The sequence below is a fragment of the Entelurus aequoreus genome, linkage group LG03 (assembly GCF_033978785.1).
Source record: "Entelurus aequoreus isolate RoL-2023_Sb linkage group LG03, RoL_Eaeq_v1.1, whole genome shotgun sequence".
NCBI lineage: Eukaryota > Metazoa > Chordata > Actinopteri > Syngnathiformes > Syngnathidae > Entelurus > Entelurus aequoreus.
In genome coordinates, this window is record NC_084733.1 from 33,028,576 (window position 1) to 33,055,150 (window position 26,575).

General features: G+C 39.5%; 2 protein-coding genes across 2 annotated transcripts in view; both read left to right on the forward strand.

Moving 5' to 3' along the window:
• Nucleotides 1-10,442, forward strand: part of LOC133646370 (F-box only protein 33) — a 39,435-nt gene extending 28,993 nt beyond the window's left edge. Inside the window, exons 5-6 of the mRNA XM_062041654.1 lie at nucleotides 55-352; nucleotides 3,034-10,442. Coding sequence (XP_061897638.1) covers nucleotides 55-352; nucleotides 3,034-3,299 — 564 coding nt within the window. The 3' untranslated portion in view covers nucleotides 3,300-10,442. The remainder of the gene's footprint in view (nucleotides 1-54; nucleotides 353-3,033) is intronic.
• Nucleotides 10,443-13,504: 3,062 nt separating this feature from the next.
• Nucleotides 13,505-26,512, forward strand: pnn (pinin, desmosome associated protein). Its single transcript, XM_062041655.1, has 9 exons — nucleotides 13,505-13,678; nucleotides 14,098-14,187; nucleotides 15,961-16,032; nucleotides 16,137-16,212; nucleotides 20,745-20,839; nucleotides 20,933-21,008; nucleotides 21,119-21,274; nucleotides 24,561-24,699; nucleotides 24,783-26,512. The coding sequence occupies exons 1-9, from the start codon at nucleotides 13,566-13,568 to the stop codon at nucleotides 26,018-26,020; spliced, it is 2,055 nt and encodes a 684-aa protein (XP_061897639.1). The 5' UTR covers nucleotides 13,505-13,565; the 3' UTR covers nucleotides 26,021-26,512.
• Nucleotides 26,513-26,575: the final 63 nt, after the last annotated feature.

Below are 26,575 nucleotides of genomic sequence, written 5' to 3' on the forward strand. Positions count from 1 at the left end.
GACTGTTGATTAATGATATCGCACACGTCATTCAAGTTTGTCCATCCCTTTTAGGTACGAGTGAGTACCAACTTGCGAGTGTACATCATGGCCATGGAAGTCAACAGCTTGGAGCTCCTCAGGGTTCTAAAGCCAAGCCTTCCACTGGAGCGCATCCACCTGGACAGTTACAACACACTGGTGACCGATGCCACCCTGGAGCTCATTGCCCAGCAATACAACAAGACACTGACGCACTTCCTTTTACTGAGGGATGACCCAGAATTTCCAGACCTCAGTGTGAATCGCAATGAAGATCCATTGGTCCTCTTAGCTTGGAGATGCACTCAGCTGGCGGTGCTGGTGATACACGGTGAGTGAGCTGCTTCTTTCAGCTGTGTACATTGGAACCTCTGAAGTCAAAACATTAGATCATTTAAACACTTTATAAATTCCTTATATCCTTTTATTAAAATATTGGAAAAATGGAAATACAGTCATACCTTTTAACTTACAAATTTAAGTGGTTTTATGACGGAGCTCTCTACTAAAAAAAACGTGTATCTCAAATTTTTCATTTGAAATTAATTGAAATACAATTTAAATGGTGCTTTCCCCTCCTACCTCCCTCACGAAACAGTACCATTTTAACATGTAACATGCCTTTAAAAAGCAAAATATACTTTTACATTGAAAATATTGCAAGAAACTTGCAATAGAATGCAGTAAACACAACTACTGTAGTTTTTTTAAGTAATGTAATAAAAATGTACAGCATTTACTTTGGCGATTGGACTTCTATAATATATCTCTTCCAGCTGCTTCTCTGTCAAACACCCCATCAGCAGCTTCTCCATATTTTTGTGGATAAATGTTCATTGTTGAGATCATTTTAACATTCTTGGCTGGCATTAGACTCATTCTGCTTCAGTAATGTGCAGGCCAGCAGTGATGCACTCGAACTGCTTCGCCAAGCTGACGATATGCTGGGTCATGTTTTTGATGATTTTATTCTTTAATTCTAGGGCGGGACTATTAATCAGATTTTGATTTCAATTATGGCTTCTCACGATCAAGAAAATATAATAATTTTTTAAAAAGAACCGCAGAGCTTGCATGCAAAATCCGGAGCTTGTAAAGGTGAAACTTATGAGGAGCAAATGAGTGAAAAAAGAGCATGTCTACAAGAAGTTTGGGATCTCACCGTGGTTGCTACTTTTTATTTGACACAGCATTAGTACCCACAACACATCATCTGCTTGTGTTGTTGTGAACGACCCCATTGATGTAACATCAATGTACAAACAAAACAGCAGTCGCAACTTGACAGGCAGTCTTTTTTTTTTTACAGCCTCAAATTGTCTCCTTACTTGTTGTCAAGCTGAGAATAGCAGCACAGCACAATTCCTTCCTTCATAATAGTAGTGCGGTATGCCACATCTGGTCTGACTGCACTAACAAAATAAAGGTTTCAAAAATTTACCATATTTAAGCATAATAAACTTCCATCCATCCATTTTACTACCGTTTGTCTCTCTCGGGGTTGCGGCGGGTGCTGGAACTTATCCCAGCTGCATTCGGGCGAACGCATTTATTGATACATTTCCACAATTATTATGTTTTGACCTAAAATAATGGTCAAAATTGTCCAAAGATGTATTACACCAATAAATGTCAAGATTTTTTTGCATTTAATTAACAAACATTTTGTTAAACTTTATTTGACGCAAAAAGCATACATTCTGTTGTGGTAAAATAAGTGTTAAAGGTAAAAAACAAAATGAAAAACTATTAAAAAATAAAAACTGAACTGTATTGTTTTTTATATTGCTATTGTTATTTAAATGTATTTATTATTTTTTTACTTGTTTATTTGTTACTATTTTATATCTGTTTATTTAAACTCTATTGAAAATTGAGTGTTGGTGGTACAATAAATATTCATGTTTTCAAATTAGTAAATAATCATGATTACAATATCAATCAAAATAATCGCGATTATTGGTTTTGCCATAATGGTTCAGCCCTATTTAATTCTATGAATATCATCCACTTCTCAGTAATGTATTTCACACTCACATTCTTCATTCTCATGGTTGGAAAATAAAGTCAAGTCAAACATGCGGCCCGCAGGCCGGGTCAGGCCCGCGAACAGGTTCAATGCGGCCCGCGAGACAAGTTTGCAAAGTGTAAAATAAAGCTGCATTTTTAAATGAAAGAAACTGCTGTTCTGAATGTGTCACTGGATGTCGCAATAGTAATTCTGTTAAGCAAGCAAATAATTTATACCGGGGAGAGCAAGTATACCAAGCAAGAGGTACACGCTAAAGCGGGGCTGCGACTCCTCCCCCTCAACCCAATGTAAAGCAAACAGAAGTAACATTAAAAAATGGTAACCCCACTTAAATGCTGCATGAGACAAAGCGCATTGATATAGTTATGTGAAAATTAATGTATTCTGTGCAAATTTAAAGAAAGTAAACAGTGTGTGATTTACTATATACTGTCAGTCTTTTAAATTTTTATTGTTGGTTTGTTGAAATTGTTCACACATTGCACAACTTTTATTTTTCTATCAATACACAGTGATGCCTAGAAGGCAGGGAGAAACTCAACCCTCTTGAATAGTTTCTACCTCAGTTTGTATGGTTTGTTGAGTTAGCACAGGAATAATATGTGGAAATGACAAATGAGGTAGTTGAAAAATTTAATAGTTTTTATTAATGCTTTATTTTGTTTTTTTGTTCAATCCATGATGGGCTGTGACTTAAGGTTTGACTGCTTGTTAGTTAGACTGAGATTAAGTCTAAATTCACTGTTTTCTTCATGGTGTTTTTGAAACGACACTGATTTTTTCCTCCAAATTTTCAACTAACTTGAAATGTTTTCTCAAAAGGATTATTTGTGATACAAACAATTTCAGAATTGTTCTATTTTGGCCGAAGTAAAACAAAGAAAACAACCTGAAGTTGCCGTAGTTGTATTTTTAAGTTATTATGCCTTGATTTTAGAGTTAATGCTTTTGTTCTGACAAACATGTTCACTCCTTTCTAGGCTACACAGTGTGGTCTCACAACTTGGTGGCGATCTCCCGACTGCGTGGCTCCAGCCTCCGCGTCCTCACCGTGTCTGAGGAGAGCATCGATTTTGACCCCGACCAGCCGGTGTATTTGGAAGGTGATCCGGTTCATAACCTGGTAAAAGAGGTCTCACAGGGCCTGGGCCGTGTATGGCACCCTTGCTTGGATTACAGCCTGGTTTTGACTGAACCCACCCAGCACTTCCATCACGAGTTGCAAGCCTTCAGCATGGGCATGTAAACAACGCGTCTAATTGATAAGAGTGTGGCCCCAACCTTTGCTAAGACCAGGCCAGACCAACCACCTGCCCCCAAACCCCACATATCTCAAGTAGATCTTCACTATAACAAATGACATAATTTGTTGTTATTTTATCTTTTCCGATCTCCATGTACAGTTTTAGCACACAAACCATTTCCAAAAGGTGTCTAGTTTTCCTGATTAGTTCTATAATCTTTGGAATCTTGGAAAACTTGTAGTTGCCGCAATAGTTAAATGTGTTTCCTGTAATTCATGGACCAGTCTGGTCTGGTCTTGCACAAAGAATCTCAAGAGCCATTGTATAATGTATCTTTTATTTTCATTTTTTGGCTCTCTTTTTTTATTACCCCCCACCCAGTTTAGTGTGTAATCGTATATTTTGCCTTTATGGTGTTTCCTTCACCTGTACTGGCTTTGTGCGTATTTAAATATTAGAACAACAGGACAGGCAGGCTGGTTGAGTATAATTTAGTAGAATATTAAGCTCTGTGTGTGTGTGTGCGCGCTCAGACACAAGCTTAGGTTTGAAGGTTTTACCTTTTTTTTTTTTTACCATGGCTTTGTGTCTGTTGCATTCACTCCAGAAAAAGTTGTGCGGATCAATCACTTCCTGGGAAACAACCTTAACTGGTGCTTTGAAGGAGCACCTTGTGCACATGTCTACTACTTGGAAGAACCTTGGCAGCCAGCGTGCACATTAGAAATGTAACATTGCTCAGTTTGAAGGACAACCGTCATGCCTCCTGATTCTTGGCCATCCTTTGCAGCTGGCAAAGGTTGCTTTTCACGGTCAAAACGTCTTATCGGGGAGATGTCGCACCTTAATAGCGGAGTTCTGCAGATTGTTGGTAGAGGTTTGCGTCCAGCACACTTTTCACCCTGTCTACTAAATAAGCTGTCCCCTGTCTTCCAGTGGTCGTCCGTAGCCCATACACCCTTTTTCCATGAGTTGCGTCCCCCTTAAGTTGACACTTTTAATAGTTCTTTGTACGTTTTTGTTGCACTTCAATGCCAGCGTACTAAGGAAGGAAGCAATATACCAATAAGGTGCAGCTTGGGTGGCTGTGAACCTGAATTTGTGATTCGGAACAAGGAAAGAAAAGCGATGCACTGAATGTACCATGGCGACTTTTTTATGTTCAATTCCCGCAAAACTTTGGCCTTGTTAGTTGAGGTGGAATGATTAGTAGGTAGAGAAAAAGGCACCTATTTTTTGAGTGGTCTGATGACCATGGTGACACATTTTCGTTCCGTCTCAGGTGAGCTGTTACGTCCCTTTTTGACCGGGACACTGATGGATATCGGTGTGTGTGAAAAACAAGCCCTTCTTTTGCTAATGCTATTTTTTGGGGTCACAGTTGCCTTGAAAAATATTTTTGTCCTCTGGAAATGGTTATCAATTGGATGTTTTGCCATCTGGTAATCATTCTGCTATGATGAAGGGTCATTGAACCTAATGTTACATTTGTTTTTGAAGAATTAGGTCGATAGAAGTGGATGGGTCGCGATGGAGGGTCCGTCAATAAAATAGCATGCTGTAACTTGGTGATATCTGAAGTGAATGTAGTGGATTTCAGGGTATTGTGTGTCGTACGCCTTGTCTGGGTTCTTGCCTCTTCCTCAGCCATAGAGGCATGACAAGCTGTAATTGGAGTCCTGTGAAGAAGCCAGGCATTGTAGACCGAATATCGTTCGAAGGTTTTGTACCGGTAATAGCAAAGGTGTTTTTTTTGTTTTTTTTAACACAAGTTAGAGCAACGTTTCCCTCCTAAATGGCCTCATCTTACGTATTGGTGTACCTGAAGGTCTATATCAAGGTGTCTATATGTTTACGTGGTAAGCTTTCAAGGTCCTGGTCCAATTGGTTTTGCTAATGAGCCTTTTGGCTGCCAATAGTTTGCTGCATGAGACAATGATGGTTGAGCCATAAGAAACTCTTGGTCTTGGTCCATATCTCAGGATTGTTGCACTTCTGGAGCCAAGAGGTTTTTAAGGATGTCTATGGCTTCTACATATATACACTCGAAGATGGGACAGCACAACCTGCAAAAGCGCATATTCCGACTAAAATCACACATTTTAGATTGTATGTCAATTTATTTTTCCTTTTATTTTGCATTTTAGCTTGTGTAATGTTTGTACAGTGACAAGACATGTGAAATTAAAGCAATATATATTACAGAATATAAATATTCTCATTTGACACAAAAAAAACAACCACTTTATTCTTGCTAAGATTGGAGCCAATATAAATTACAGTCCTTAACTAGTTGTTTTTTTTCACCAGAAGGGGCTTGACTACATCTGACAAGGATTCGGCTGTTAGAAAATATAAACGATTTAAGAAAAACTATATTGCAATACATAGGAACCTCGATTTAGGAACTTAATTGGATCCTGAACAGGGTTCGTACACAGAAAAGGTTCTATGTTGAAACTTAATTTCTCCTTAACAAACAATGTAAACATGGGTTTTTAGTTGTGACAAAAGTCCATATTTTAGTAATAGTTTGTACACTTTGAAGACAATACAAAGTGCTATAACAGTACTGTTATATCAATGGATGAGGCAGTGTCTACAACAATGTGGATACTTCCTGAATGTTTCAAACCACATGTTGCTTGCCTATTGCTTTCTTATCATTTTGAGCTAGCAAAAGAAGAAAAGGGCTTAAAAAGCACACAAAGTAGCAATTAGAACAGTAGCTAACAACAACACAGCTATGCTGACGGAGATTGATTAGCCCGCTTACAATGGATGTGCTGCCGTACACAAAATTGCTACGCTGCTAGACACACAATGAAACGTTTGTACAACAAAGCATTTTTTCATTCAATTTTGGTTCGCAAACCGTAAAATATGTACAATGAGGGGTTCGTAAATCAAGGTTCCACTATATAACAGGTATTTACATCTTGTTTAGAAGTAGCGTTACCAGCTTCAGACCATATCCTCGCATTTGTTTCCAAACTATTGTCGTGTCAGGCAGAAATGACGACAACATCTTTTGACTAAGTGTGTAGCAGTACAGCTAGTAGAGGCAAGGATTAGAATTGTCGCTTGTAATGCAGCAAGATGAGAAGTCTTTAGTTCTCAGGGTACAGTCAAGATAGAGGAGGAGGAAGGGAAACAATAGTGACTAATAGTCACCTGCTCTCCTCTTCCTTTCCTTCAATGCTGCCAAAGACCACAATGGAGCAAGTGTCAACTCAATCTGAAGTCATTCTGAAGTGCTCGTTTGTCTTTAATACACTGGCGGCTGTAGCTGATCCAGTTGTTTTGTTTCTTCTACGCTTCACATTCTGGTCATTCTGCCTTGTCTTTGTGGCGTTTAAGCTGCTAGTGAATCTACTCCCTTTGCTGGACCTTGTGTTGGAAAGGACGCTAACCAAAGCAGATGCACTGCATGTGTAAAAACAAAGTAAATAATGTATGTGTATAACTGGCCATTTTAATACAGTATGTGTTGACTTGAAAACAGTTGGCAGCATCGTTGCACAACCTGACCAGACTTGCAGCACTGTTGTGAAGTTTCATAGTATCCATATTACAACATATTTCCACCATGTTGTGTTTTTCTTTCTTTCTGGGTAGCCTCTTTCACTGTGAATGTAACAGTGAGGAGAGCATGAGGAACTAAAACACTTCTTCCAATTTGTAGCATCTCAGTGTGGAAGAACCTGTGACTGGATGGATGTCTAAGATGGGCAGTATGAGATTAAATGGGAACTATTCTAAGCATGCCGCTGGAGACGTTCCTCCACCAGACTGGTACTGGATGTTTTTCGAGCCTGAAGGCCGGCGTGCCTGATTTGATAAGCCTGTGGGTCAAATAAGTGTTCATAGTACTCGACTGCTAGCAGGACCAGGACATTCCAACATGGGGACTCTCAGGCTGTCGGACTGACATAACAGCTAACCACATGGTTAAATAAAAATGTATTTATACATATACAGTATATATAGATATATATAAATACGTACACATATATATTTTTACTTTGAATCGATTTTCCAAGATGGGGCTTGTTCTGACTCGTCACACCAGCTGGACTGAGCAGAGTGTCTGTGTGATTCTTTTGATGTGTGTTTTATGCAAAGATTTGTGGGCCTTTTGTGTATGTTTGAGAAAAGCAACCTACTCGAACTGAGCTCAAGATGACCACTTCATATTCAGTGCAATTGTTGGTTTCTCATTAATGTACTTACAGGGGTTTATTTACGTGTGTGTAATGAGGCGCTGGTTCAGCTGTCAGGTTGTGGGTTATTTAGGTTGCCATTAGCAGCGATGTATGTCAGTTGATGAACCCAACCTGCGCTTGAGTTTGTTTGTTTGTTTGTGTTTGGTTCTTCTGTGCTTTAAGAAAACCATAACAAGGCCTGGCGGGTAACTAAACCACAGAGCTGGGCTCTAATGGCTTCCGTCTAAGACCGTTGACGATCTGTCTCTGTCACCAGGGCCGGCTCTAGGCTTTTTGTGGCCCCATTTCCGTCTTTGATATTACTTACTATAGGGGCTATAGTGCTAACTGCAGCCTCGTGAGTATTGTAATGCGGCCATTTTTAGAGGGCTTTCTTAATGTTATAACCCGTTCTTAGAAAAGCATAAAAAAAAATTTAAACTCTAGCTAAGAAAAATGTACAATTCCTTCTTCGCAGAAATGTATTTACCACGACCAAGCCCGGAACCAATTAATAGTGATAAATGAGAATTTACTGTATCACTTTTGGCGACCACAAGTTGAAAATGTGTGACTAATATTTTACAAGTTATATAAAGATTTGTATTTACTATAAATATTTAGGTATGAAGAATAAACAAGAATGCAGCTGAGATAGCCTCCAGCAGCCCCGAAAGGGACAAAGCGGTAGAAAATGGATGGATGGATGAATAAACAAAAAGACTTAGTTTAGTAATATGTTCAATAGTAATGTTTTTTTTTTAAATTTCAGATAATGTCCAAGACTTATATAAAAAGGTAACAAAAAATAGTTTGATGGATCAAAGGGGGGAAAAGTGCTTGATATCTCCTACTGCAGTGAAGCCAATTCAAAATTGCTGTGGCACTTTGGCATTATTTGAAAAGGTAAACAAAACATAATAAATAGGCAAAAACTATTTAAAAAAAAAAACAGAAGATCATTAGATGTTATATCTTTAGAGAAAAGGTTCGACTACAAAATCAACTTGAATAGTACGTACATTTTAGAAATATGGATGTAAATCTTGTCACGATGATGGCCTTCGAAGCGATGCTATATTAGCAATTATCTCTATGGGCTTTTGAATGGACACGGCCGCAATGCCGTTAACCGAACTAAAACTACCACAAAGGACATGTTGACTCACCGCTGAATAAAAGTTTAGCAGAAACAAAGTAAAATTGTATCCATCGAAGTGTGTGGCCCTAAACAACCACACAGAGTGTTCATGCCAGGAGCTGGCCCTGTCTGTCACAGAACTATAGAGGGAAAAAATCTGGGCTTAGTTTTGAGTTTGAGTGATTGTGTGTGTTCAAACACCAGTTAGCTAAAGCCGCTAACATGGGAAGGGATCCCTGTTAAACGTATTCATTTTGTACCAAAGCAGCAGACTGCATCAGTCCAAACAGACTGGTTTCACTTCCACTTTAAATGCCAGTTCCAAAATGTTCTGGTTCTGGTTGTTTGTTGTTACCTCCCCTTTTGTCGCTTTGACTGTAGACTTGACTGAGCTCACATAGGTATGAACATGCTGTTTTTGTTTTCTGTCACTGGGGAAAAAAACACTGGATGTGCATCACACTGGTTGTAGACGTACAAGACACACTAAAGAGCCTTAGAGAACTTCTGGATGCACAAGTTCTCAGACAAGGAAACACGCCTGGTTATTATACTTTGATGTATGACAGTTTATGTGGCTTGTGGTGATACACTTGGAAAACGAGTAGGGTACCAAATAGAACGGCCTGGCCGAAGTGTAGTGGTGACATCAATGGAGGTCTTTAACTCTATCTCAGTTACGGTTTGTGGCCACTGCTTCTATTTAAACAGGCAGGCCTCACAACTATGCAAGAGGAATGCATCTAATCCACACTCTTCGACTAGTCTTCTGCTGTGTGTGTTCCTCGCGGTCACACGCTAGAAGCAGAGGAAAGAAGGCCTCGCAATGACAATACACTTGGCCTTATAATGATTTATGAAATCGTTTCCTTTTTCCTTGTTTTTTATTTTATTTTTTTAAGATTATGGTAAGTCAACCCAGCGACAAGCAGCGGTGACGGCGGGCTCACTCTTGGTCTCTATGAGACCGGCTCGATGGCCCCCGGTTTTATCGTGGTACGAATGTTGTGCATTTGTTTAAAAATCAGGACAATTTGCAATAACAGCAGTCTTTACTAGCAGTGCTGACCGCGCCCGGCTGCGTCTCTAGAAAAACCACAGAAGAAGAGATGTATAATCTTTATGAATATAGATATATTAAACTGTCATAGTGCATATTTGTAGACGTCTCAACAATTCATTACTGTGGTATACACGTAAATACTTGTCCAGGTTCGATTTGTAAACATGAATTATGTACATCAGTAAACTGTGTGTGTGCGCGGTTTTGCCATTACTGTTCAATTCTGATAGTCGTGTTCTGGTGTGACTGTGTTTATTACAGTGTGCACATAGCAGTAGCTTTTACTTTATTTGGGTTCTCCATATGTACTGAATCACAGTGTCACAAAATTATTTTTCAAATGTAGATGAAGAACTGGTTCAAATCATACTTACCAGAAAAAAAGGAGATTTACTCCAGATATTCTTTCTAATATTTCTGTGTAAAGCAACTTTTTGGGGAATGCAGCGGAAATAATTGTGATTCAAATTCTTCATGGGCCACCCTTTTTAGGGTTTAGTCTGCAAGTATTCCTAATGTGTTGTAGAGTTTAGCTTTCCAGCTGAAAGGTCCAATATTCTCATTGAGAACAGTATTGATCCACGGCTGTTGTGTTGTGGCAAAAATAAAAAAAGGAGGGTTCAAAGTCAGACTCTTTAAAATCTTAAAACATCTCAACAAACATGAGCTGGGAAAGCAGCATAATGTTTTGATTATTGTGTTGAATGAATGCTACTTATTTTAGTCAGTGAATAAAAGCATCTGAAATGTTGTTTATCTTCTGTTGTCTTTCTTTCTGTACCTCCTCGTGTAATTCATTAGGTTATCAGACGAGAGCTATTTAACTGGCGGCCCAGGAATGACACCATACCGGCCTACGAGTTCAGTTCCAAACTTGGGAGATAATATTTTTGCAGCAAATTCCTAAAAACACAAGAGTGCTCCTCTTGTATAGAGGAGCTTGGACCACTGTGAACACATTGGCACATCCTTGCATTGACATTTTAACCTTGCTGGCAAACATCGGACCCTGGGGACTTACGGTACATAACCGAGGCGTTCCTTAAGGCACCCCCTTTAAGTCCTCTCCTTTTTGGCAATTACACATTTTTGAGAAATGTGAGTTATGTTACTAAGTTGTTGTAGCTTGTTTACTTCAGATGCAGTCAGTGGTCATTTGTTAAACTTATTTTAGGTCTTCTCTATTTCATCGTTTGGGCTATTCGACTGGTGGCCCGTGAGTTCAGATAAAAAAAATTTGTTCGAGACTCACATTTTTGCAGCATATTTTTTTAAAGTGTTGTCATAGAGAGGATATTTGACTAACATTTTTGCAGAAGGTCATTAAAAACAGTGGCACGCTCCTGTAACTCTCACAAAATCAAATGTCTACTTTAGAGGACGATGGTTCTCTGGAATATACAAAATAAGACTAATGGTGAAGGGAGAAGTCCAGCCTTAGCTAGGTCCTTAGATTTCTGGAAATGTGGCCCCCAAAACAATTTAGTTGAACATCCCTGTATTAGAAACTTAATGTCTTAAAGTGTACCAAAAGAACAAATTAGTAAGGGTATATGGACTGTGACAAAAACGTTCAGAGAAAATGGAAAAATCACTGCACACCCCTTTTTTATTTAATAATAGTTGTTTTTTTAGTATGTGTATTGAATGAAATGTGATTGTGCACAGTGTACATTAAATTCATATACTCTGTCAGTGGTCCCCAAACTACGGCCCATGGTCCAAAATCTGGACCGTGGGAAATCCCAAGTTAAAAAAAAAAAAAATTATTTCTTTTTTTAATTATTTTTTAGAATCTGTCCTTTCTAATCCATTTTCAACCGCTTGTAAATGTCTCCTCGCAGCTCAGGCAAATCAAATTATATATATATATATATATATATATATATATATATATATATATATATATATATATATATATATATATATATATATATATATATATATATATATATATATATATATATATATATATATATATATTTGTTTTAACCCAATGCGGCCCCCGAGTCAGCCCTGCTCTATATATTTATTAGGTGTGTGGGAAAAAATCGATTCGAATTTGAATCGCGATTCTCACGTTGTGCGATTCAGAATCGATTCTCATTTTAAAAAAATCTTTTTTTTTTTTCTTTTTTTTTTTCAACTTTTTTTTTTCTTTTTTTTTGTATTAATCAATCCAACAAAACAATACACAGCAATACCATAACAATGCAATCCAATTCCAAAACCAAACCCCACCCACTGAGAACTGCAATAAACAGAGCAATTGAGAGGAGACACAAACACGACACAGAACAAACCAAAAGTAGTGAAACAAAAATGAATATCAACAACAGTATCAATATTAGTTACAATTTCAACATAGCAGGATTTAAAAATCCCTCATTGACATTATCATTAGACATTTATAAAAAAAATTAAAAAATGAACAATAGTGTCACAGTGGCTTACACTTGCATCACATCTCATAAGCTTGACAACACACTGTGTCCAATATTTTCACAAGGATAAAATAAGTCATATTTTTGGTTCATTTAATAGTTAAAACAAATTTACATTATAGCAATCAGTTGATAAAACATTGTCCTTTACAATTATAAAAGCTTTTTACAAAAATCTACTACTCTGCTTGCATGTCAGCAGACTGGGGTAGATCCTGCTGAAATCCTATGTATTGAATGAATAGAGAATCCTTTTGAATCGGGAAAAAATCGTTTTTGAATCGAGAATCGTGTTGAATTGGAAAAAAAAATCGATTTTGAATCGAATCGTGACCCCAAGAATCGATATTGAATCGAATCGTGGGACACTCAAAGATTCACAGCCCTAAAATTGATATATATTATTAAAATAGTTATCTCACCCTATTCTCATAATGTATTGTTCCAAATTTATTATTTTGCACATATGGGTGTTTTTGTGACATTTTATTTTTAAAAAACGGTGTATAAATTCAACAAAATAATTAGAATAAATTAATTTAAACTGCAGGATCAAACTACAGTCGTCCCTCGTCACATTGCACTTCAAATATTGTTTCTTCACCACTTTGCTGAATTTTGGAATAGTTTTTAAGAACTGTTCATAAAATGGCTAAAAAATTAAGCATTTTTAAGCCTCAAAATGGCAAAATAAACTAAAAACATCTGTATTTAAGTCGTATTGGCCAAACCAATCAGGGTGCGTGGTTCGGTATCGTGGCCACTGATTGGCTCAGCCTCAGAAGCGGCGCTGTATAGGATTAAAAGTGTGTAAAGGTGACTTAAAGGGTGTTATGTCATTTCTAAAGGGCTCTCATAATGTTGAAAAATATTTAGAAGGTATTTTTTTATGCTCGAGCTGTGTAAATATTTTCTTCATCAATGATTTGTACATCATTGACTTTATGTCCGGAAACAATTAACAGCGATAAACGAGGTATGACTTTCTATAAAAGTCGTTTTTTGTTTAAACTGCAATGTCGGTGTTTTCATTAATTAGAATTTAGACATACATGTTAAGACGAATACTAGTTTTATTGTGTTCTTTGCTGTTTATATTGCAATTGTATCATAAAAAATCCATAAAAATTTGAATGTAGCTATACCGCAGTCTATTATTACATTTAGATATTTTTTGGTACTATTTCAATCAATTTAGCTTAAAATGCAATTGAGTAATTTTAACGACCAACGTCCTGATTATTTATGACTGATTTGTGAGTCGGGGGCTGTGTTGTTTATTTTCTCTCGACATTGTGCACTAGGGGGCGGTTTTGTTCCAGGAAACGTTGAGCGAGCAGAGAAGCATACATGTACCAGCAGTAGAAGAAGAAGACACACATGTGACGGGCGCAGAGCGCTTTACAGGAGGCAAGATGGCGGTGGCGGTGCGCAGCCTGCAAGACCAGATCGAAAAAACCAAAGAAGGCTTAAAAAGTGTTGACGATAATATCCGTAAATTAACCGGCCGAGATCCTAATGAATCGAGGTAAAATAAATGTCCCCTCTTGGTTTGTTGCGTATGTTGAACATAGGATGTAGCATTTGATTTTGAACATAACTCGATGGGAGTGTGCTAGCATGGTCACTTAGCTAGCTAGCCAATGTACACCGTCTGCAATGGCGGTTTCTTCATAACTTGACACATTGGAGCTAAAATTATCACATGGACCTCAAAGTTACACAGACATGCTGAACAGTATAAACACAATAAAATAACCATATCTTTCAGCCGGGAACGTTCATAGCTACCGAGTAGAGGCCTGAAAGGCATTGTCCGGTAGTGTTAGTTGTAGACAATTTCTATGATAATTCCCACACTGCCGCTCACTAGTATAATCTGGAGCACCTGCTAAAATTATACGGCTTTTTTTTTTTTTTAATATCGACGTTGTGTCTTGTGTTTAGACCGGGTCAGCCTCGCCGGTTTTCGGGGCCCACGGCAGGCGTCGGAGCAGTAGGAGGAGGTGGTCGAGGAAGAGGATTTAACCTGCTCAGGTAATGCCACCATCAACAAGACTACCTCACCGTCGATTGGGCATCTGAATTAAATACAATGCAAAGTAGTTGAACTACTAAAAAGTATGCAATTATAACATTTGGGATTGCCTTCTTTTAATAGTAAAGTAGTCTTAACCTCTTAAGGCCCAAGCTGTTTGCTTACATGCTTTGTTTTAGTTCTCTTTGCTATTTGGGCTTATTGGACCCTAATTTGAATACAAACTGAGAATCATCTTTTGTTATGATGTACTTAGTCCATAAGTACACAAATGAATGAATGAATGGGTTATACTTGTATAGCGCTTTTCTACCTTCAAGGTACTCAAAGCGCTTTGACAGTATTTCCACATTCACCCATTCACACACACATTCACACACTGATGGCGGGAGCTGCCATGCAAGGCGCTAACCAGCAGCCATCAGGAGCAAGGGTGAAGTGTCTTGCCCAAGGACACAACGGACGTGACTAGGATGGTAGAAGGTAACCAGCAACCCTCTGATTGCTGGCACAGCCACTCTACCAACTTCGCCACGCTGCCCCTTAAATGTGTACTTCATGTGCAGTGACATGCTTATTTTTATTTTTACACTTTTATTTTTCCAAATTCCATTGTATGTTATTCTCTTCTGACACCACCAGATAGCAGTATAAGTGTCCACATAAGCGGCCATAAGACCCCAATTCAGTAGTGTACACAATTTTGGAACTAAGAGCTAAAAGGTGCTGTCCATGCATGTGGCCACTAAGCCTTTAGAGGTTTTAAAGGGCAACTGCACTCTTTTGGAATTTAGCCTATCATTCACAATCCTTATGTAAGACAAAAACACATATTTTCCCTTATTTTTTCAAACGTTCTAAATGCAATCAAAAGTCCACATACAATGGAGCCTATGGTAATCGTTACATTCTGCCTATAAAGCCCTTAAAACATCCAAACACCTCCTTTTAAGGTTTTATATACATGCTGTAAGTATATATGCAATGTAGTAACAAGTAAGTTTACTGTTGACATATTTTGCCCATTTTAGGCATATGCGGCGGCGCATTAATTTCAAAAACGCATCACAACTTTCCCTTTTTTCTTCATCACTGATTACTGCTCACTGCAGACTTCTTGAGAGCCAACAAACATAAAACATCACTTACTGTACAATGTCTGTTGCCATTAGGATGCCGACTAATAGAATCTTGTTATATTCCCGCTTAGATGAAGAATACGGTAACTCTTTAATCCTTGCAAAGAATAAGGATGTGAAACCAAGCCTCTTTTTGTATCTTTCTAGTTATTTCCGGGTAAATAGACTGCCAAAGTGTACCAACATGTCAGATTACGCCCTGATCTTTCTATCAAGCTGAGAGGCATTATTTATGATCTAAAATAAACTTTCATGAGCACTGAAGCGTGGAAGCAGCTCACCAGCCAATGATTTCAACAAAGCCACACAAGCTAATGATCACGACGCTGCTATAAATAGTTTGTCTGCAATAGCGTTCATATAATACAATTTCATTAACACTTGGTTAGTATTCACGTTGCAAAATGTAAATAAAGTATTGATATTTTATGAGCGGAATAGAGGACCTCCCATTGGCTCCATTGTAAGCAGACTTTTATTAACATTTATTTACGAGTTAGAATGCATTAAAAATTATACATACATCTGTCCCTGTCTTTCATAATGATTGTGAACGATAGGCAAAATCCCTCCAAAAAGTGCAGTTCCCCTTTAAAGAGCAATAGTAACTATTAATTTGTCGTGTGTGTTTAGGCGCAGTCTCTCGGACATTGGAGGCGGTGGCCCCCCTGCCAAACAGCGGGACATCGAAGGAGCGTTGTTAAGGTGAAGATCTGTGCTAATGTGATCATTTTATTTGGATATAACTTTCAATTAATAATATATTCTGGCTCTTTGTGGTTTCTTAATATTTGAGTTGTTGTGCACAGGTTGGCAGGAGACCAGAGGGCCAGGAGAGACGCGCGCAACGACAGTGACGCCGAGGATGACGACGATGTCAAAAAGGTAAGATGGGGGTGTTTTTCCTCCCTGTTTTAATGTGTTAAGTTACATGCTTTGCAAATGTATCGACTGCGATCGCTCCTCCACAGAGCAGATGAGAAATTGTAACGACACGTCCATATGACAGGCAGTCATTGGGATAAGACATAAAATAGGTGGCTATTTAGTAGGGGTGTCTTTGGGCACCTAACGATTCAGTCCGATTCCCATTCGTGGGGTGACGAATCGATTTTTGATTCATAACGATTCTCAATTCAAACTGATTCTTGCAATGTATTATTTGGTGTAACAATCTTAATTTTTTTAACAAAACAAGCAGCAGGTCTCTTTAAAAAAATACACACATATATATATACACACATTTATTACAATTGGGATGAATAAGAATGGCGATTCGGATGTGTGCACCTGTGCTCCTTAGTTTGTTCAACAAAATACAATGTATAGTGGAACCTCAATGTATGAACTTTTGTATAGTTTGTATATTGAAGCAAATTTCTACATAATAACCAATATAAACATGAATAATGCAGGGTTTCCCCTAAATTGCCAAGATATTTGTGGCGGTAAGGGTGTGGCTATGAGTGTGGGGGGGCGTGGTCACCATGACATCATCTAATTTGCTATGATTTTCTTTAGAAAGGCAAAAAAATGTATACATTTAAAAACATATCTGGTATTGTTAGTATTAACATCTATTTTTATATTGTATTGGTTTGCTATATTTAAAATTGTTGCTGCATCTTGTACCATGTACTTTGTTGAGAATGTTTCAAATGTCTAGAGACTTTTAGTGACTTTTTCTTTACTGAAAATGACTAGCAACAACTTTAACACTTTTTTCTGGTGTTAATATAGACTGTACTCGTGTTCAGAGACTCTTTACTTCTGTCCCTCAATGTACCCAACGAAAGAGAGCTGCAGCGAGCATGACGGCACACTTTCTTTGCGTTGCTGCTCCAGTTGGACTTTCTCGCCTTAAAAGCTGCCATTCTCCTCTTAATATTTGCACATTTTGTATATATCGCTGTCCGGGGTAAACCTGAGATACATTAAGTTACATTCACATCGCAGCAATGCTTACTATGTTCCAGACAATCGCGTGCCTCTTGTTTACATCGGGTTTCGGCAGCGTTGTTTTCGGTGATCAAAGCCTTTTTTCTGTGGCCAAGTTTTCGGTAGTGCGCAAATAATAGGCTATCTACATCCATTCATTCTGCAACGACCTGCTTTGGTAATGTTTTCAGAATCAGAAGTACTTTGTTAACCATGTTCGTGTAGTTTTGATCTGAAATTCAGTTTTCCCATGATTGCAAACAAGTCTGTGCCTGAAAGCGGATTGGCCGACAGTAAGGAAGTGTTGTAGTGTGTCCTGGGAAGCAAGGAGACGAAAGGGGAAACCGTGTATTGGGTTGCAGCCTTAAAAAAGTCCATATTTTAGTAAAAGCTGGTGTATTTTCAACACAAATTAAAGCGCTATACAGTACTGTATATCAAACATAACAAGGGGGCGATAGATCGACTTTATATTTAATAGCAAAGTCAAAACAAGCTCAGCTGTCCTCATTTGCAGCTGCCCTGCCAACACATGCATTCATTGTCACTAACCCTGTGGTGTACTCACAGTTTCGAATCACAAAACTCCATAACTTTAACAGCAATTTTAACAATAATTAGGAATTTAAAAAATAAAATGCACTTTACCTTGTTGGTTAATCTTCTTGGCATGCAGCGGAAGGGGGGAGGCAGTGTCGACAATGCTGTGGATAGTTCCTTAATGTTTCAAACCTTAAGTTGCCGTCCATTGTTTTCTTTGGACTCCTATTGAGTTAGTAAAACTAGAAAAACGCTAAAATCACTGAAAAAGCACAAAAAGTAGCAATTGGCACAGTGGCTAACGTCAGCACTACTGTGCTGACTGATGGATGTGCGAAATAATTATATCTAACAATATATATCGCATAGGCCTACTTTGATGGCAAGCCAAGGCCAACAGTAAAATTACCGCCACATTTCGTTCAGCATAACTCCATGTTGCATCCAACCTGACGCACTGCACTCTCTTCCATATACGCACATAACCATCTTTCAGTGCAGAGTGCATTTCTTTGAGCCAACCCACGTTACGCATAAACCATGTTAGGCATAAATCATTTAGCCTACTACCATGTCAATACACAAAGTAGAAAATCATTACATGTAATGCATTATATTGTGCCAAGCCAATACCACCCCATATGTGTTTGATGCACATACAGTACCGGAAACCGCAATTAGCCGTGCTAATGTTGGAACCCATTTCTTCAGCGTATCGGCATAATAAGAACAAAATAGGCACTGACACTACCCATATCCACATAGGTTTTATTTGTCGAAAATATATTTTGCCCTGTCAGTTGGATGACACATCGACATACAGGCTAACTGGCATATATTTCCCCCTTAGCCTGTATGTCGATGTGTCATTGACCGGGCTAGCATGCTAAGCATTACACTAGTGTGATGGTGCTTCGCTCCTAAGTATTCGTTGCATGAACATACTAGCTTTGTTAGACACGATCATATATAGACAATATAGTTTACATACGAAATGTCCATTTCTATTTATTACAAGTAATAAGAAAACGTAAATGCCTTATTTACCTATCAAGGAGGAAATTAACAAGTTTGGCGTCAGATGAAAACATATTCTCTGCCTTCAATCGTCTCCCTTTCAAAGGCATCCCAGATACAAATCCTCGTTTTGTTCCTGGCTTTGTCATGAATAAGTTGAGAATTGTAACAATGCCTTTTAAATTTACTAAGGTCTGACATGTTTAGTAATTTTACCAGTGGCAGTACCTAGACCAGGGGTCGGCAACCTTTACCACTCAAAGAGCCATTTTGGCAAGTTTCACAAATTAAAGAAAATAATGGGAGCCACAAAAAAAAAAATTTACATTTAAAATGAAAAACACCGCATACAAAGCTTAAATTGCTTTGTGCTATGTTAACCAGGGGTCTCAGACACACGCACCATAATATGGAATATTGATGTTAGTGCGGCCCGCGAGTTTTGAAAGAATGGCGCTTGATAGCGTCATACTTGCCAACCCCCTCATTATTTCCGGGAGACTCCCGAATATCAGGACGTGATGGCACTGCTTTTGGCGCCCTCTACAGCCTGCCCAAACAGTGTACCTGCTCGACCACATGTAGAATGCAGCTTGAGCTTGCTCACGTAAGTGACAGCAAGGCGTACTAGTTCAACAGCCACACAGCTTACACTGACGGTAGCCGTACAAAAACAACTTTAACACTGTTACGTTACAAATATGCGCCACACTTTGAACCCACACCAAAAAAGAATGACAAACACATTTCTGGAGAACATCTGCACTGTAACACAACATAAACACAACACAACAAATACCCAGAATCCCATGCAGCACTAACTCTTCCGCTCAACCGACGCACGGAGGGGGGGAGGGTTCATGTGTGGGGGGGTTTGGTGGTAGCGGGGGTGTATAATCTAGACTGGAAGAGTTAGGGCTGCATGGGATTCTGGGTATTGGTTGTGTTGTGTTACGGTGCGGATGTTCTCCAGAAATGTGTTTTTCATTCTTTTTTGGTGTGGGTTCAAGGTGTGGCGCATATTTGTAACGTAACAGTGTTAAAGTTGTTTTATACGGCTACCGTCAGTGTAAACTGTGTGGCTGATGAGTAAGTATGCTTTGCTGTCTCCTACGTGTGCAAGTACCATCAATCAATCAATCAATCAATGTTTATTTATATAGCCCTAAATCACAAGTGTCTCAAAGGGCTGTACAAGCCACAACGACATCCTCGGTACAGAGCCCACAAGTAAAGGCTACATACAACATGTGGCCGGGCTGGCACGCTGTTTGTAAATGCTATAGAGGACAATTACTGTAGTGCATTTAGGGCATGCCATTAATTTAGTAATTAGAGTGAAAATAGGATTATAATTGCCCTGGGAGTTTTCTAGGAGAGGCACTGAGATCCATAAGTCTCCTGGGAAAATCGGGGGGTCGGCAAGTATGCAGCTGAGCCGCATCAGAGTGGTCAAAGAGCCGCATGCGGCTCCGGAGACCCGGGTTGCCGACCCCTGACCTAGACGAAGAGGGCGGTGTGTAACTGGCAATCTGGATGTAACATACTCACAGACTTTCTAATTGGTCAAACGGTGGAGGGCGGGCCATCGAAATGAAAACAATAACAAGATTTCGGGGCTGTAAATATAATTTTGAAATGAGCATATCCCGGCTGAACTACTGTTGTCAGTTATAGAGGTATTTGAAAAGAACATGATTTATTAATGCCTTTTGACTTATCAGTGCCATTTAATGATGACTTGACATGAAATGATTACATATGGCTTCTTTAAATATCCAATTCTTATTTAGAGTTTGCTGAGGGCTGTTAGGGCGACGCCCCCAATCACTGCTAAACCCAAATAACTATCATCAGGACATACACCATTAGTGATTGGTGGAGTACAAATTGTTCTCAATAGTTTTTCTTCCTGCCTCCAGCCGGCGTTGCAGTCGTCAGTTGTAGCTACCTCCAAGGAGAGAACACGCCGAGACCTCATTCAAGATCAGACAATGGATGAGAAAGGCAAACAGAGGTGAGATGCCTCCACATTTCAAGTGGAGGAGTATCCAAACGGCCTTTGCTAACGAATCACATTTTAAGGCCTTGTTTTGGTTTTCTTGGTCAGGAATCGGCGCATGTTCGGCCTGCTCATGGGGACCCTGCAGAAATTCAAACAGGAGTCTAATGTGTGTTCAGAGAAGGTAAGATGCATTTGGTTTTACAGCAATGTCTGTAGTAATCAAATACTTAAAAGCTGAAAGTCACTTTTTTTCTAAATAAAAAAAATGTTTTTTGTTTTTTTGTTTTGCAGCAAAAGCGGCGCTCTGAGATTGAGCAGAAGCTTGAGGTTCAGGCTGAGGTGGAGAAAAAGAAGTTGGAGAGTGAGAAGAGAGAGTTATTTGAAGAGAGGAGAGCCAAACAGACTGAGCTGAGACTACTGGAACAGAAAGTGGAACTAGCTCAGTTGGTAAGAAGGTCATTTCAACACAGCAGTTTAAATAATTTAACTTTTCTTTTGATGCTTTTAAAGTCTACAAAATTGATTTTTAGCAAGCTAAGTAGACAAATTAGTTATAGAATAATACTTATTTGAAACTGGTTAATACAACATGTATACAGGGAATTATGAATTACATAGTCTTGAGAAGTAAATTAGTGCTGTGTGTCAATTATAATGTTAATTTGTGTTTAATTGCAATTCTATAAATAACTTACGATTAGTCTTGTGTTTTATTAAATGTTTACTTTTTGGAAGATATTTTTTCACATAATAGTAATGCTAATTCTTTGATCGTATTAAATCCGGTTTCAAGTGGCTTTTACAAATCAACATCAAGGTTTGAAATAACCGCCAGAGGTTGAGATTTTGTTTTTAAATCACCCGCCATCACCGGCATTTGAGTGACAAACATGTTGGACTGATAAGACAAAGATTAACTTCTTCCAAAGTTAAGTCAATATTTATTATGTGCACGAAGAAATAACAGTTACAATTGTATGTATCTTCCAAACAAGAAAGAGGTTTTATCACATCATCGGACTAACAACAGTCCTTTAAAGGCCTACTGAAATGAATATTTTTTATTTAAACGGGGATAACAGATCCATTCTATGTGTAATACTTGATCATTTCGCGATATTGCCATATTTTTGCTGAAAGGATTTAGTAGAGAACGAGGATAAAGTTTGCAACTTTTGGTCGCTGATAAAAAAGCCTTGCCTATACCGGAAGTAGCGTGACGTCACAGGGGATAGGGCTGCTCACATTTCCCCATTGTTTACAATGCAGCGAGAGAGATTCGGACCGAGAAAGCGACGATTACCCATTAATTTGAGCAAGGATAGAAGATTCGTGGATGAGGAACGTTAGAGTGAAGGATTACAGTGCAGTGCAGGACGTATCTTTTTTCGCTCTGACCGTAACTTAGGTACAAGGGTTCATTGGATTCCACACTTTCTCCTTTTTCTATTGTGGATCACGGATTTGTATTTTAAACCACCTCGGATACTATATCCTCTTGAAAATGAGAGTTGAGAACGCGAAATGGACATTCACAGTGACTTTTATCTCCACGACAATACATCGGTGAACCACATTAGCTACTGAGCTAACGTGATAGCATCGGGCTTAACTGCATATAGAAACAAAACAAATAAGCCCCTGACTGGAAGGATAGACAGAAGATCAACAATACTACCAAACTCTGGACATGTAACTACACGGTTAATGCTTTCCAGCTTGGCGAAGCTTAGCAATGCTGTTGCTAACGACGCCATTGAAGCTAACTTAGCTACGAAACCTCGACAGTGCTATGCTAAAAACATTAGCTCTGCACCTACGCCAGCTCTCATCTGCTCATCACGACCCGTGCTCACCTGCGTTCCAGCGATCGACGGTACGACGAAGGACTTCACCCGATCACCGATGCGGTCGGCGGCCCGGAGACGGAGGAAGTCAAGGTGAGGTCGGCGGCTAGCGCGTCTGCTATCCATCTCAAAGTCCTCCTGGTTGTGTTGCTGTAGTGCGCCGCTAATACACCGATCCCACCTACAACTTTCTTTTTTGCAGTCTCCATTGTTCATTAAACAAATTGCAAAAGATTCACCAACACAGATGTCCAGAATACTGTGGAATTTTGAGATGAAAACAGAGCTTTTTGTATTGGATTCAATGGGCTCCGAATACTTCCGTTTCAACGATTGACGTCACGCGCATACGTCATCATACAAAGACGTTTTCAACGGGAAGTTTAGCGGGAAATTTTAAATTGCACTTTATAAGTTAACGCGGCCGTATTGGCATGTGTTGCAATGTTAAGATTTCATCATTGATATATAAACTATCAGACTGTGTGGTCGGTAGTAGTGGGTTTCAGTAGGCCTTTAAATCTCATTAATACAGCAGAAAAGGCAAACTGTCATCGGACACGATTAAGTTTTAAATAATGTCAAATACACAGCATTACAATAACCACGAAGATAAAGTGTTTGTCTTACACGTAGTAATCCGCTGTGGACAGACGAAGCCAAGCAATGCAGGTTTAGTGAGCAGTGCGCGCTCCCGCGAAAGAAATCAGTTTTTGGCAGGCAATCACATTTTGGCACAACAACGGCAAATATAAACAAAACAAATCTCCGGTGGAAAGCGATAATCGATTAAAAAAACAAGCAAACTGGAGTTTTGACCCGGAGAAGGCAGGGTCCGCAAAAAATTTTTTTATCCGCGTCCCGGAGACGCGCAGACTTCCGGAAATGCACGTTCTTTCTGATTTCAATGCGTAAAAATATACAAAAAGTGCGTTAACGCCAACATTGCATGACATTGTTCTGACATGATGTATAATACGTTTAATTTTCTTTTCACCATGCAAAGCTTCCATCTGCAACAAATTTCATCGAAACATATCTCATCGAATTGTAATGTTGTAAAAAGTATTTTTAGTGAATCATAACTCGCTCATCAAAGCTCTGAGAAGACACTTGTTATTTAGGGCTATATAAATAAACATTGATTGATTGATACTCATGGTTTTCTAGCGCCATTTGGTGGTTAAGGGTAGCAATTTCATCTAAACAAATATTCTTCTGTTTTTAAGATAAAGTAAAAGTGCCAATAATTGTCACACACACAGTAGGTGTGGTGAAATTATCTGCATTTGACCCATCACCCCTGGGAGGTGAGGGGAGCAGTGAGCAGCAGCGGAATCATTTTTGGTGATTCAAACCCCAATTCCAGCCCTTGATGCTGAGTGCCAAGCAGGGAGGTAATGGGTCCCATTTTTATAGACTTTGGTACGACTCGGCCGGGGTTTGAACTCCAATGAGCAATTATGAGATTAATTTGGTTTTCATGGAAAAAGCCTAATATTATACCAGGATTACAGTCTGTTAAAAAAAAGATGTTTTAATGTGTGTCAATGGGGCTGAAAGAGGTCTTAAGAGAAAGTGTGCTTACTTTGTTTGTATCCTATTATAACACTGCTATTAAAACATAATGCAGTTTTATTTATTAAGAAAGAAATTCTGGGAAAACTGGCAAACCATCAAACTGAGCAATCATATCACATACTTGTAATGTCTGTTGTGGGCCCTAGGATTGTACAAGGATGAAAGTATATAAAGATACAACAAACTTATGACTCAAAACAAGGTCCACAGCCACACACCAATATATTTACCCATGTGGGAAAGATGTGTCCTCATGAAGTGAATTTAAATTGAGACTTGAATAAATCATGTTATATTTCCTACAGCAAGAGGAGTGGACAAGCCACAATAATTGCCTGGTGAAATTCATTTGCACCAAGACCAAGCCTCATCTCTTTTATATGCCTGGGAAAATGTGCTCCGCCACTCAGAAACTCCTCGACGACTCCACCAAGAAACTAAATGGTAAGAATATTTTTTTTCTCTCATGTATATATTTTTACTTACATCCTAAAAACTGTTTATATTGTGTGCAAATTTCCTCACAGTTGTGTTCGAAGAGCGACGCGAGGCATTCGTAGAGCACATCAACAAGATGGAGTCCCGACCACGGCGGCAGCTAAACCGCGACCAGGACGGCAACACCGCGGCGACAGGGAAGGACCACTCGGCGGAGGGTAAGCCAGCAGGTCAGGTAGTCAAGGTGAGAGGTAACAAGGATATGGAGGAAGAAGATGAGGATGAGGAAGAGCAGGAAGAGGAGAAAGAAAAGGGGGTGGATGGAGAACAGGAGTATGGCAGGAAGGTGGCAGAGAAAGATGAGCTAGATGATGAAGGGGATAGTCGGGATGGGTTAGCTAAGGAGGTGGAGATGGAGTTTGATATAACAGGGAATGGGGAGAAGGAAAGAGAGGATAACACTGAGGTCCAGGAGGAAAAGGATGCAGGTCAACAAGGGTCAGTGGAGATGGAAGCGGAGGGAGGGAAACAGGAGGACAGGATCAAGGTAGAGGAGGATGAGGACAGGATCAAGGTAGAGGAGGATGAAGACAGTAAGGACAGTAAAGAAGGGCCGTCAGATCTGGAAACTGAAAAGACTGAGAACAACCCACCTTCTGAACCAAGCGTGAGCCAACCAGAGGCGTCTAACAGCACTCAGCTCAGCCCCCCCACAGAGGAACCAGCAGCAGCCATGTCTGAGACCCAGGCAGCCATTCCCACCCTTCAATCTGAAACAGCCTCCAACACCCCTGGACCGGGTCCAACCGTTAATGACTCAGAGGTTCAGGATTGCGTCACACACAACCCAGCAAAGCAAAACGAATTGGGGGAAGATTCGGTTCCAAAGCCTCAACCCCAGGAGGCCCCAAGCGACCCCACTGCACTGCTGAAGGAACAGAACGATGGCGCCAGAGGGAGGAAGAAGGAGAAGGAGTCAAAAAAGGGCCGCAGTAAGAGTCGCAGTTCCTCTTCCTCCTCTGGTTCCTCTTCCAGCGGAAGCTCTTCCTCCTCCTCCGGTGGTTCCAGCCGGTCCTCGTCCTCGTCGTCTTCGTCTTCGTCATCCAACAGCAGCCGGGACGGTGGCAAGCGCAACAGGAAGCAGTCAAGCAGGGACAAGAAGAAAGAGGAGAAAAGCCAACGCAAGCGCGGCGGAACTAATGGAGGAGCCAAGGATGCCCAGGGGTCCGAGGAGGGGAAGAAGAGGAAGAGCGATGAAGGCAAAAGCAAGTCGTCTCGAAGCAATAGGGAACATAAGGATAGGGACAGGAAGGACAAAAGACGCTAAACTGGGTCCAAATGTTCTTAGTCTGCTGAAACTAGTGGCTGCAGGACAATAAACGTCCTAATCACTAACACCTTCTAATAAATACATCACCCACCGTTGACTTTAGGCAGATATTCCTCAGATTTGGCCGTGATAAATCTAACGACAGATTATGTGAACATAGAAATGTAAATGAGTTACAGTAAGGACTGTTTCTTAAGTGCACCCGTTAAGGTGTAGGGTCCGGCTGTTTTAAAGGAATGATGAAAAATGTAACATTTTTATATTCGGTCGTATGCTGAAAGGGGCAAATTGTTTAGTTTTTTTTTAGTGTTTTTTCATCCCAATGTTGTCTTTAAACTCACTGGCAGTTATGGCAGCCGTGATGTCATATCTCACAGTAATATTTGTGACTACTGTGTGGCTTTATTTGATTCGTGCCATGTGATTTTGTTCTCCAATGTTTTTTCATTGTTTTGTATCGGCTTCAAATTAAAGGTGAGATGTAGTTTACTGTCTGCTCTTTGTTTCACACAATGGATGTCAAATATTCACTATACAGTACGAATATACAGT

Coding starts and splice junctions, on each gene's coding strand:
- pnn (XM_062041655.1), top strand. CDS start 13,566: ATGGCGGTGGCGGTGCGCAGCCTGCAAGACCAGATCGAAAAAACCAAA. Junction 16,213..20,744: donor ATGACGACGATGTCAAAAAG/GTAAGATGGGGG, acceptor TCCTGCCTCCAG/CCGGCGTTGCAGTCGTCAGT. Junction 21,275..24,560: donor AAGTGGAACTAGCTCAGTTG/GTAAGAAGGTCA, acceptor TATTTCCTACAG/CAAGAGGAGTGGACAAGCCA.